Genomic DNA, 13,100 nt, shown 5'->3' on the forward strand with positions numbered 1-13,100 from the left:
GTGATACATTTTTAAAAGTTGGAGTTTGACTTGAATCGTTCGCTGGGCTCGACCATAGGTTGCTGTATCTATGCTGTCAGTTGACTCTTCATGGCCTTTGTTTTAACAAACTGCACAGTGTGTTGTTATCGCAGGCTAATGGGATTAGGATCCCAATGAAACAGAACAGCAGAGATAGTTAGGTTGTCACATAATGCCACATGAAAGAGCTTCCCCTTATCAAATGATGATTTTCTATGAATGTCTTTCAGAAAGTTTATTTTTTCAAGTGAGTCATGGTCCAAAACAAGGCCTTGTTGACTACAGAAATACATTCTCAAACACCAGGGACTGTGCTTTCAAAGGGTTTTCTCCAGTCTCTCTTTTTTTAAAAAGGTAAAACACCTGTTCATTTTACAAAACGAAAACCATACGATGAAATCTACAGCTAAGTTATATATTTCAAGTCCTCTTAAGCACTCTCGGTGTGTTTTTGTATCTCGTTTTGTAACATTAACATATGTTTTTATTCTCCTTTCAAAAGATGGGAGTTAATGAAAGAAGTGCTTTGTAAATATAGCTCCGGGCCCTTCCTGCTATGGTTGTGCCCCTCACTGGTGGTCAGTGGTTTTGAATGGGGTCGCCTTCGTAGTACAATGTGTTGTCTAGGTAAAAACAGCACTTGCTTTTATATCTACTGTAGTTTGCAAATCCCCTTCAGTTTGCCACTTCAACCCTCTTGCAAATCTGCAGCATTATTGACCTGCTGGACATGACTGTGGAAGGAGTGTTTGAGGAAAGACCTTTGCAGCAGGAAAGAAAGTGTTAGAGTATGTAGCAGGTTTCCAAAACATATAGAGTTGTACGTCTCTGTAATGCTATAAAGAAGGTCTGCTGACTGAAGACATTTTCGTAGCCAGATCTTGGTGAGTTTCGTTTTGTGTAGGGTAAAAAATAGAAAACCGGAGCTCAGTTATTTGGCTAGACCTGTGAAGTCATACATTCTTCTTTAGCTGTCAGTAAGTGTAGTTTTTATGCGCACTCCTTCACTGTAGGGACCTTTTGAATAAACAGAGAGACGAACATGAGGCAGCCTGTTTTGCAGGGGCCTGTTACTTTTGAAGCGTCTGTAGAGGATTTTGAAATAGCTACGGAGCGATGTAAAGCATGAGTGACTCTGTGGGTACATGATGAGTGCTAATGACTTCCCTTGAATGGATATTGAGCCTTAGCCACTTAATGCTGTACGTTATTCATCAGCTTTTTCTGTTCTTTGCTTTCTAATTTTCTTTTAGTTTTGCATGGTTTCCTGGCACAGCAGGCTGTTGCACTAAGCTCACATACTTCTAAAGACCTGGGTTATGAATATGGCTCAAATGGCAACAGATATACAAACTAGCTGGCTCAGGTGACAATAGATATACAGATATACAAACTATGGAAAAACAGTGATGACATTTTGATCTGCTTGAGTTGTATTTCTTATTTAAAAAGTAAATAGCTTTGACTTGTAACCGCATTGTTTCTGGTGTTTGCAATCATTCTGATCAGTTCTTTTGTTCCCTCCATGGATTTTTCTCTAAATCTCCCTCTACTTGGCTTTGAGCTTGCTGCGTCAGGACTGACGTTTTTTTTAAGTTTCTTATTTAAAATAATTCTGTTTTGCATTGCATTAGGGGTCTTATGATTTGTGAAAATATTAAATAAGGGTTGGTGGCTGTTTAAGTCTTTTTTTGTCAACAAGGAATGAGGAACAGGGAGCAAGTGTGCATTCGTATCTGTTCCTGCATGCTGGTTGAGTCGCTGTTGCTTTAAAAGGGGAATGTAAGTGTTGCCATGACTACTGTTGTCAGGGGTAGCTAAGAGGAAGCTCACATTTTATGAGGAAGTAGAAACAGGTATTTGACATCTGTAAGCTTCTAACCTTATAGAAGTGATTCCTAATGGATCAGTGAGCAAACAAACCTACCAATCGATATGGTTACTGTTCCAGGCCAGACTTCAGTGTGATACATGCTGAGATTAGAGAACTACAATGGGACCGAAACGAAAGCCTTTTAGTCTGGTCTCTCGGAGCCTGTGTTCTACACAGACTGGATTTCTCGTGTACAGTGGAGGCTGGTACTGTACACATACCTGTATCACACTTCAGCAAGGTGTATATAGCTAGAGAATCGTTTGTCTAATTGTCACAAAACTTGATAAGGACTTTCTTTAGTACAAATTATTAAATGTGTCATAATCTTGGGGTGTGGAGGCTGTCTTAATGCCACATTTTTACAAGAATCTAGAGTGAATCTGGGGGTAAAAGGAAACACTTTTAGTCTGCCTGTCTCTCTGTCGTACTAAGTTTGTACTAGAGAATCGCTTATTGCATTATTATGGTGATAAAGGAGGATGAACGTACATTACTGATTAGAGGTTTTAGTGGCTCAGTAGCAGGAGCTGGAGCTAGAGCTGGAGCCAGTGAAAAGCAGCTGGAGCTGCACCACGGTGGCTCCGGAGCTGGAGCAGAGGGTCTCGTCGGCACCGGAGCCAGCCTGGAGCTGGAGCAGGGGGTCTCATCAGCACCGGAGCCAGCCTGGAGCTGGAGCAGGGGGTCTCATCAGCACCAGAGCCAGCCTGGAGCTGGAGCAGGGGGTCTCAGCTCGGTGCTCGCTCGGCCTGACTCCGACCTAAGTTTGTACCCAGAGTAGTGGTTCCATCAGCTCTGGAGCCAGCCTGGAGCTGGAGCAGGGGGTCTCATCAGCACCAGGAGCTGGAGCCAGCCTGGAGCTGGAGCAGGGGGTCTCATCAGCACCGGAGCCAGCCTGGAGCTGGAGCAGGGGGTCTCATCAGCACCGGAGCCAGCCTGGAGCTGGAGCTGAGCTACTGGAGCCACTGCGGGACCGGAGCTAGTAAAGCTGGAGCACGGCAAACACTAATGTAGATTTAAGGAACTTAAATGTACATGGCAGCTGAAACTGTTTACGAAACAAATAGTAATAGTAATTATGTTATAGGAAGAGAAGCTTATCTGCATTGGACTGTGGACGGGGTAAATAATTAAAAAACAAGAAGTTAAAACCTAAAAACAAGAAGTTAAAGAGGGATTTAATTGAAGTTTATAAAATCAGAAACGGTCTAGATAAGGTAACCCAAGTCACATGTAATAAAAAGAGTAGGATGACAAGGTACTTTTTCCACAGTTATAAATATATGGATGAAACACAAACTACTATTAGATTATATCCTATTAAATTAGATCCCCTTTAATAGGGGCAAATGGTGTGTCAAGAAGTGACAAGCTTTTTAGAGAACAGCTGAAACTTGATTAGGAAATGACACGAGTCTCAGAATCTGGGGATATAAGCTTTCTGTCCGTAATCCAGAAGAACAGGCAGACCCTCCCTCTGCCCCAGGGAACAGAAACTGTAGAAGAAGAATTCATTTTATTAAAGAGCCAGCATTCTGGGATCTGACAAGAAGCATTTCTAATGCACGTAGAGACAGGCCCACATATTTTCAGACAAGAAAAGCATAAAAGAGTAACCAGCCAATTCCATTTTTTGTGAAGGGAGTTGCATCATTACAGCAGCCTTCACAGTGTGGAGGGAGTTCCTGTATATAGCACCTGGGTGTTAAGTTTCCAGCCAGCTGTTTCTGCTCTCCTGTGGTCGATAGTTCTGTTCCGGTTGAAAATCTGCAATTTTCACAGTAGGAGTTGCTATGACATTTGATCACCAGTAGCAACTTGTCAAGGATTAAAAAAAAAGAAAATCTTGAAACATGATACCAGGAAGGCAGTGTTGTGTGCTTTTCTTAGCCCTTCTGTAGATACCCCCCCCCCCCCCCACCACCACACACACACACACACACACACACACACACACACACCTAATCCCTTTAAGATAAGACCTTGCTTCAGTAAATGGCCTGGTTCAGCCATGATATGCACATCTATATCTGATCAGTACAAATGCTCTACTTACTGCATCAGTGCCCTCTGCTGGTGGAGACTGGTATCGTCTCCATATCTTTTGCTTAGCAGGATCCTTCTTGTCAGCACATCATTTTGTGCAGCAGAACCCCTGTAACCCCTTTGGAATGGTAACAGCAGCCCATTGCATTGATTCATAGTGTGTGCTTCCCTATGTAGTACCTACTATTGACTATAAAAATATGAAAATGTGTTGACAGCACTTTGTGGCTAGTGTAACTTGGTGGAAGTCTGAACAGGTAAATTCAAGCTGGACATTACTGGGATGAGAGAATCCTTAATTCAGCTGGAATGCAGTGGATCAAAGGGAAAATCCCATCCGAAACGGAGGAGACTAATCACTATCACAGGCCATCTGCCTCTCGTAATCCTCTGTAATCACACTCACGCACTGACACTTTGTTAGGGACGAGCATCACCCCTGTAGAAGCTGCTACATGAGGCCTTACTACTGTAAAGACAGTTTGGGCTGATCTAGTGCCACATCTGTCTATGACAGGCAACGAGAACTGAAGAGAAGAGGATGGGTCTTTTTAAACAGTGTCACCTTTTAACATGTACTGTATCACATCTAATGTTAAAAACATGGTGGCGCATCGAATAGACCTTTGTCCTTTCTGAGGCCTGTGAATTAGGTTAAAAAGCTTGGGAAATCCAGAGAAACTGTTTGAATTTAAAGAACAGGAGCGTGCTCGACGCATTTTCAACCTCCTGCACATCATAAACAGGGTATATGCTGAGACTTGAGGACGCTCATTAATCACACCCAGGGTCCTGTGGGGCTGTTTGTTCCAGTGTAATAGTATGACCTGCTTCTCTATTGGCCCAGGGAAGGGTCTGGGAGTGGTGACAGTGTGAGTTCAGTAAGAGGGAATGTGTGTTTGCGCACTGCGATATTCTGCATGTGTGTTTTTTTTTTGTTTTGTGCTTGTCTGGTTAGCTCGCAGGTCTCCCTGTTGCTCTCGCCACAGATGTGGCACCGACTACCTCGTTCGAAGTCAGACATCCCTTTCGGAAAATGTTATGCGCGTGTACAGTGCAGGGCCTTGGTTGCCAGGCCAACCTTTTGTCCAGCTCACTGAACATTTTTACATTTTTATTGTATTGACTGTGATAGAGTGCAGGCAGCAGTCTGTTCATGTCACAATGTAGAGGTTTACATCTGGAGATTCGCTTATCCAATAGTAGTCAAACAGTAGTCAACAACCTACTTGTCCTGGTTATGCCAATGCACAGAATCAAACAAACATTTACTCACCTGTTTCACCTGGAATTCAACCTGTAAGTTTAAGCCGTTCCTCACCGACGTGGCATTTGAAATAGGACATCGTATCTAGTGATGGAAGTCCAGATTCCTGTGATAAAGTCAAGTTTTCACCCATTCCAGGTTTTACTACAAGCTTGATTAGCCAGAGTGCATAGGTAACAAGCTCAGGAGTGTCATTTTTAAACTCCTAGTAAAACCAGCAACCTTATTTCCATCCCTGATCCTTTAAATCATTTACTGTAAACAACACACAGCATTCAAGAAATTGGCAGCTTGCATAAGTCCTGTTTTAGATACAACTGTTTGTGTGCAGTAGTTTCTCACCTGAGTGGGTGAGCTGTGGTGGGAGCAGTCTGCTCACCCTCTCTCTCTCTCTGTGTCTCAGGTACGACGCAGGGAAGGACGGCTTCATTGACCTGATGGAGTTAAAGCTAATGATGGAGAAGCTGGGAGCCCCTCAGACTCACCTGGGCCTGAAGAACATGATCAAGGAGGTGGACGAGGACTTTGATGGGAAGCTCAGCTTCCGGGAGGTAAGGGATTACAAGACAAGGGCTTTTCTGCCCCATATTTAAAATGTACCCTATTGACTCCTTCGGTATACAGTGCACAGCCAGTCAGCAGCATTGACTCCTTCAGTATACAGTGCACAGCCAGCCAGCAGCATTGACTCCTTCGGTATACAGTGCACAGCCAGCCAGCAGCATTGACTCCTTCGGTATACAGTGCACAGCCAGCCAGCAGCATTGACTCCTTCAGTATACAGTGCACAGCCAGCCAGCAGCATTGACTCCTTCAGTATACAGTGCACAGCCAGCCAGCAGCATTGACTCCTTCAGTATACAGTGCACAGCCAGCCAGCAGCATTGACTCCTTCAGTATACAGTGCACAGCCAGCCAGCAGCATTGACTCCTTCAGTATACAGTGCACAGCCAGCCAGCAGCATTGACTCCTTCAGTATACAGTGCACAGCCAGCCAGCAGCATTGACTCCTTCAGTATACAGTGCACAGCCAGCCAGCAGCATTGACTCCTTCAGTATACAGTGCACAGCCAGCCAGCAGCATTGACTCCTTCAGTATACAGTGCACAGCCAGCCAGCAGCATTGACTCCTTCAGTATACAGTGCACAGCCAGCCAGCAGCATTGACTCCTTCAGTATACAGTGCACAGCCAGCCAGCAGCATTGACTCCTTCAGTATACAGTGCACAGCCAGTCAGCAGCATTGACTCCTTCAGTATACAGTGCACAGCCAGCCAGCAGCATTGACTCCTTCAGTATACAGTGCACAGCCAGCCAGCAGCATTGACTCCTTCAGTATACAGTGCACAGCCAGCCAGCAGCATTGACTCCTTCAGTATACAGTGCACAGCCAGCCAGCAGCATTGACTCCTTCAGTATACAGTGCACAGCCAGCCAGCAGCATTGACTCCTTCAGTATACAGTGCACAGCCAGCCAGCAGCATTGACTCCTTCAGTATACAGTGCACAGCCAGCCAGCAGCATTGACTCCTTCAGTATACAGTGCACAGCCAGCCAGCAGCATTGACTCCTTCAGTATACAGTGCACAGCCAGTCAGCAGCATTGACTCCTTCAGTATACAGTGCACAGCCAGCCAGCAGCATTGACTCCTTCAGTATACAGTGCACAGCCAGCCAGCAGCATTGACTCCTTCAGTATACAGTGCACAGCCAGCCAGCAGCATTGACTCCTTCAGTATACAGTGCACAGCCAGCCAGCAGCATTGACTCCTTCAGTATACAGTGCAGCATTGACTCCTTCAGTATACAGTGCACAGCCAGTTAGCAGCATTGACTCCTTCAGTATACAGTGCACAGCCAGTCAGCAGCGTTGACTCCTTCAGTGTGAAAGTGCCTCTTACTGTCTGCCCTGAATCTGTATGCACTGCAAATGTGTGCCGGGGTCTTGGTATCTGTATTCGGTTTAGCCTGTTTTCCTGGGTAGAGATCTGGTCCTCTCAAATTATCCTTGAGCCCTGGGATCAGTCTAGTTGCTATTCCACGGACTGTCTCCAGAGCTGCAATGTTCTTACTGTAGAGGGAAAACCCAAACTGAACACAGTATTCAAAAGGTGGCCTCACCAGGGCATCATACAACCTTATCTTGACCTCCCTTGATGTTTATACACCCCGCCACAGCAATGGGCATTAACAGAGATCATGAATTCACTGCTTTAGAGCTGGATGGAGGTGGAATTGGTGGAGCAAAGACCTGGGGCCATATTACAAAAGCATCCTCCACATTCTGATATTGGAAAAAATACTTTTTTTTTCTATCTTAAGGGCCAGAGTTTACACTTTTAGTGCTTCTGTAATCTTGTTTAATTCCCCCCCCTCTCTCCTCCCCTCCCCCCCCTCCCCCCCCCCCCCTCTCTCTCTCTCTCTCTCTCTCTCTCTCTCTCTCTCTCTCTCCTCCCAGTTCCTGTTGATTTTCCGGAAGGCGGCGGCGGGAGAGCTTCCGGAGGACAGTGGTCTTCACGTGTTGGCGCGACTCTCTGAGATAGACGTCTCCACAGAGGGGGTCAAGGGGGCAAAGACTTTCTTTGAGGCCAAAGTAAGGACCAATGCACTCCTTTTACACTGCTAATCCTGATTCATCACCTTGTTGTCTCCCGCAGTGGATGAAATCCCTTGTGAAGGTGGTATAGTGGAGGCGGTCGTTTGCTACTTGCAAAAATGCCCCAATTTCATCTAAGAGTAACAAATACCACAAATGTGTTTTTCTTCCTTCCACTTGGGGGAGTTTAACAGGAATTGTATGTGCTGTATGCAAGTTATTCTTATTATTAAGATTCCCTTTGTATGTTTCTGTTCCAGTCTCCGCATCCTAGGGACTTTTTAAAGCACCCCTGTGGCTTTAACAGAGCTCAATAGCAGATCAATAGTTATACCTAGTGTATCAGCTGTGCTTAGAGATAAGACATGTTTATGAGAGCTCTATTCCAGCCAAAGCAGAGTTTTATACTGTTGACTGAAAATCATTAAAATGTATGTATTATTTGTTCTGATGCTACATAATTCATCATGATAGTTATATCCATATTAAATTGAGTTGTACAAGAAGCAACTTTACACCTTCTCTTGTTTTCACCTCACCAACCTTACAGAATCCCTCTCTCCCCTCCTACATGCCTCCAGCCTTCCTACAACATACTGATTCCCTCCTACCCAACAAACCCTCCTTTAAGAGTGATGTAGCTCTGAACCCTGTTAAATCCTAAGCAACACGTATTCATTCTGCTAATGTTCTAGTGCTGTCAGGACCCTAGCTGACCTGTGCCACTCCCTGCAGGTGCATGCCATCAGCGAGTCGAACCGCTTCGAGGCAGAGATCCGACAGGAGCAAGAGGAGAAGAAGAAGGAAGCCGAGAACAAGAAGCAGCGCCAGGCAGCCTTCAAAGATCTCAAGTCTGCCTTCAAGTGACGCCTGCTCACACTGTCTTTTTGTTTTTTGTTTGTTTTTTTTCTCTTAAAATAAATAAATAAATGAAATCAAACATCAAGGTCCAGGGGGTGGGTCTTGGGCAAGCCAGGGAGTCTGCAGGATTTCTTTGGGGGTGGGGTTGAGAAGGGGAGCTGTGATTGGTGAACTTAAAAGTATAACAGGTGTGGCTTTGGGAGTGCTAAATGGGGTTCTTCATTACACTATTCTCTTCCTTGTAACTGAAGGAGACTTGCACTAAAGATTCTGCACCACGATTTTTAAAAAAGCTTATCCAGGTTTGTTTTGGCACGCTTATTAACAGTCCCTGAAAGACCTTAATAAAACAATTCTTTTTTTACATATTGATTTCCTTGCAATGTTTTTTATAATGGCTTTTAAATTGGCTCCTTTTATTTCTTACTGGCTTTAGCAACACAACAGCCCCGTACAGAGGCATATTCACTTTTTTAAACTTTCTGTTTCCTGGTACCTGATTGCTTTCTGAGCTGTGGACTTTGATAGGAAATGTGACCTACAGAACAGGAAGTTATTAAGTACCAGGAAAGTAAGTAACTTTTAATGCAAAGCCTAGAACCATGAGCTAAAACATTGCAGCACATGAAAATAGGAAGCAATTAAAATGGCCTAGTACGAGGTAAAGAAATTGATTTTAAAGCCTTTATCTCTATTTAGATTTTCAGATAATTTCCATTTTGTTCTAGAAGTCTGGTGTTGAGAATTAAGGTTGGGGCAATACATAAGCTGCCTGCAGTAATGATTGAGTATTATTGTAAAATATGCAAGGAACTGAGATACAAAAAAGTTAGAATTCTTGTGTGTTGGTAAAAATATTTCTAATCAGAAACTAAGTAGACAAAATGTTGGCTAGTGCCTTCGATCTACGTATTTTTTGTTTACTTGACTTTGTCGGTATGGTTTGAGAAGGTAAAACTATAAGAAACAGAGTCTGGACTCAGCCTAGATCCTCAATGTTGATGAAACTGTCTGTGTTGCCCCAGCTTTATTGAAAACTCTTTAGTCTGTGCCCTACCCTTCAGATCCTGTACTGAATGTACCCCCCACCCCCCTTCCCTGGCCTTGCATACTGTCATTTCTGTGATGTCATTTCCTGTGCCTACAGGAGCGCTTTCTGAAAAGCAAACAAAGCGCCAAATATTGCTTCCAGCGGCCTCTTTGGTCACCACGGCGACCACTGCTGCAGATAACGCTAATGCACATACATACAGAAACAAAGAGAAATGCAAAAGATACTAATGAAATGTAAAATTCTATTTTTTAATGTGAGGATGGGGGACAAAGTAAAAAAATAAATAAATATATATATTGCATGTGTTGTGGTGATTTCTGGGGTGTTTTGCATGATTGGTTTCACGAGGGGTTGTTGGCATTCCTCCTTTTAATATCAGTTTAGATTAATGCAGTCCTGCAGGTAGCTACTTGACCTCTTATTCCAGTATCCCTTAAAGAATGTTGTCTTATTCTTAACCACCTCTGCTCGTATTCATAAAGCATGGTCATATTTTAATCTACAGTTTAAAGCTGTGGTTATTTTTATCCCATATTCATTTTTCACCATATTAATAATACATTTAAATTTGAAACTCTGCTAACGAAGACAAAGTACAAGTTGTTAAAGTATTGCCCTGTCAATATGCAATAACGGTATACATACCTACATTTGCTTCGCCCACATATAGCTAAAAAGGGTGTTTTAGGAGTTCAATTTGTATTTGTTTTGCCAGACACGCTTTGCATGTGTGTAACTCAATTTAAAAAACTAAAAACATGCTTTTTGAATGCTGTACCTAATCTACAGGTTTATACACATTAATTTAACACTTAGTCTGTTTTGATATTACAGTGTGAAGCATAAGGGCAAGGCTCAGGCAGGGGTCCTGTTACCTGCACCACAGGAAGCCGATGTCCGTCATCTGACTCGAAGTCAGGACTTAGGTTTAGTTGCAACTTTTTATGGTTTTGACCGTTTCTGTCTCTAGTAACTGGAATGACAGGCAAGGTGGCTTGAGTGCTGTTCAAAGACTTGGCTGTGTAAAGCAGTGGATAACCAGTCTGATTTGTGATAAAGAGGAGGACCTGCTCTTTGTAACTCCTGAGTGTGCATGTGACTCCTGTCCACAGCCAGTGATCAGTGAATAAAATGACATTGCTGCTCTTGTAACTGCTAGGGCATATGTGTTAATGAAAATAACTCCCCTTCTGAGCCACTTATTGCAAAGAAGACCCCAACTGCTGGGTTCTGGGCCTTGCATTGTGGTAACAAGCGCAAGGTCTGAAAATACATTTTTATTTGTTATGACTTTTTAAAATATATCTCTATCCTCCTATTGGATTTGCAATCATTCTGGCTGTTTTTTATTTTTTCCCTCAAAGATATTCTGGCATTCTCGCCAGCCACCTAAACAAAGCCTGCTATGTCATTTTGCAGTGTGGTGTACTGCCAATGCTATGGTATTGAAGGCGAGTGTTCTGCCCTCTGTGTGCTTGGCAACCAGGGTAAACAACATGTCAACATTTTGGCAACTTGGAAAATGAGGAAAGAGTGGGAATGGGTTAGTGCTAAACCAACTCGGAAACATTTAGAATTTTACTTGACCATTTAACCATTACTAAAAAATATGCCTCTAATATATGTTTGCCTTAGTGCTTTATAGTGTCCATATGTACAGAAATGTTATTGAAGTATGCAAACATGTTTATTAAACATAGGGCTTCTTGACATTCAGAATATGTTTGGACATGTATTCAAAAAGTTTAAGAAGGAATTCAGCAGAACCACATGCTATAATATCTTGCTTTAGATTAAGGAAGGGAAGGGATGAGTGTGGAAAATAGAATGGAGGTTTGATATTGGCTTCCTGTCTGGCAAGCAAGCATAAAAACAAATCATGGAAAAACAATGACGTGTAATGTGTTTTTAAAGGCATGGGCACCATTGAAAAGCCATCAAAATGCAATTTCTGTGCATTATTTTTATTAATACTGTACTGCACTGGTATTGTGCTGGCTTGGGAGTAGAACAACAGCAGCTGGTTATAGCCTGTTGATCTTGTGTGTGTGTGTAATAAAGCAAATTCTATTTTTCATGACAAATGGTGTTTAGTTTTGTAAGGTATATGGACTGTAGTAGATAAAAACACAACAGAGATGGGTTATCTATAAGAGCCTTATCTGTTACTTGGCAACCTCTACAGTTTCTGTCAAGGAAGTCCTCCCACCCAATCACAGTCTGCCATGTTTGACCATGACCAATCACACGTAGCAGAGTTTGGAACTGGGCACGCCACCAACTGGCTTCCAATGAGCTGAAATTGGTTAAACTGACCAAAATGTTAACTGTGAACTGCATCTTGATAGATACATTTCATCATCTTGTCGACATAAGGATGCAGTAAAACCATGGCTATCTGTTTTTTGACTGTTGTAAGAAGTGCATTGCTGTTTTTTTTTCTTTGTACGGTGTATGCAATCATTCTAACTGGTTCTTGTTTAAATTATTCTGTTTTTTTATATATATTTTGTTTTTAAATTCAGGAGCTGCACTTCAGTTCTAGTTGTCTTCCATAGACACATTAAGTGTAAGCTAGATCAGCACCATCTCTGGCTCTTATTGCCAGAAAACAAAAATAAATGTGACTGGTCTAGGTTACATGCACCTCGACTTATTTAACGAAAAGTAAAAAAAAACACAGTCATTCATTTATTGCTAGAAGAACCACTGAATGATGGCAAATATCGTAAGAAGGAGGCAGATTGAAGCTCAGAAGATGACATTTTATGCTACTACTCAAACAGCCTTACAGATATAAATGCATTTGTACAAATCAAATACACACTGTTCAAACTTAGCTTGGATAATAGAGGTGGCTTTCTATTACAGAATATGTATTGCGTAAAGACATGCTTACTGTATCTGAAGTGTGATCAAATACATTTATGATATATATATATATATATATATATATATATATAGATATAGATATATATATATAGATATATAGATATAGATATAGATATATATTATTTAGCTGGTATCTTCTTTCCATCTTGATAAATGCATGTTGTTGCTGATGTTTTTTTCCATGTCTTTCCATAGTCTTAATGGGAAATCTGCCAAATAGTGATAATCATTCCTACCCCTAGAGTCGTGCTTATGGATAGTTCTATTATATGAGGAGTGTGCGTCTGGCTCTTGTTTATTATATAAAAATAAAATGTGTTACTGATGAGATTAAAACCTTGGTGTAGATAACAAAGGAGCAAAATATAAAGAGTATTTACTTGAACGATAACTTAAGAGTGCATGAAGGGAACAATGAGCTCCCATTGCTCTTGAGCTATATCTTCCATGCTGTATATTGTCCCATGCATCGTAGGGTTTACAGTAAAA

The 13,100-nt window shown here is 42.3% G+C and overlaps 1 protein-coding gene across 1 annotated transcript in view; it reads left to right on the forward strand.

Annotated features, from left to right (window-relative positions):
- LOC121328733 (EF-hand domain-containing protein D2-like) overlaps nt 1–9,037 on the forward strand; it is a 32,050-nt gene extending 23,013 nt beyond the window's left edge. The window contains exons 2-4 of the mRNA XM_041273737.1: nt 5,611–5,758; nt 7,667–7,801; nt 8,540–9,037. Coding sequence (XP_041129671.1) covers nt 5,611–5,758; nt 7,667–7,801; nt 8,540–8,671 — 415 coding nt within the window. The 3' untranslated portion in view covers nt 8,672–9,037. The remainder of the gene's footprint in view (nt 1–5,610; nt 5,759–7,666; nt 7,802–8,539) is intronic.
- Nucleotides 9,038–13,100: the final 4,063 nt, after the last annotated feature.

Source organism: Polyodon spathula, chromosome 16 (genome assembly GCF_017654505.1).
Source record: "Polyodon spathula isolate WHYD16114869_AA chromosome 16, ASM1765450v1, whole genome shotgun sequence".
NCBI lineage: Eukaryota > Metazoa > Chordata > Actinopteri > Acipenseriformes > Polyodontidae > Polyodon > Polyodon spathula.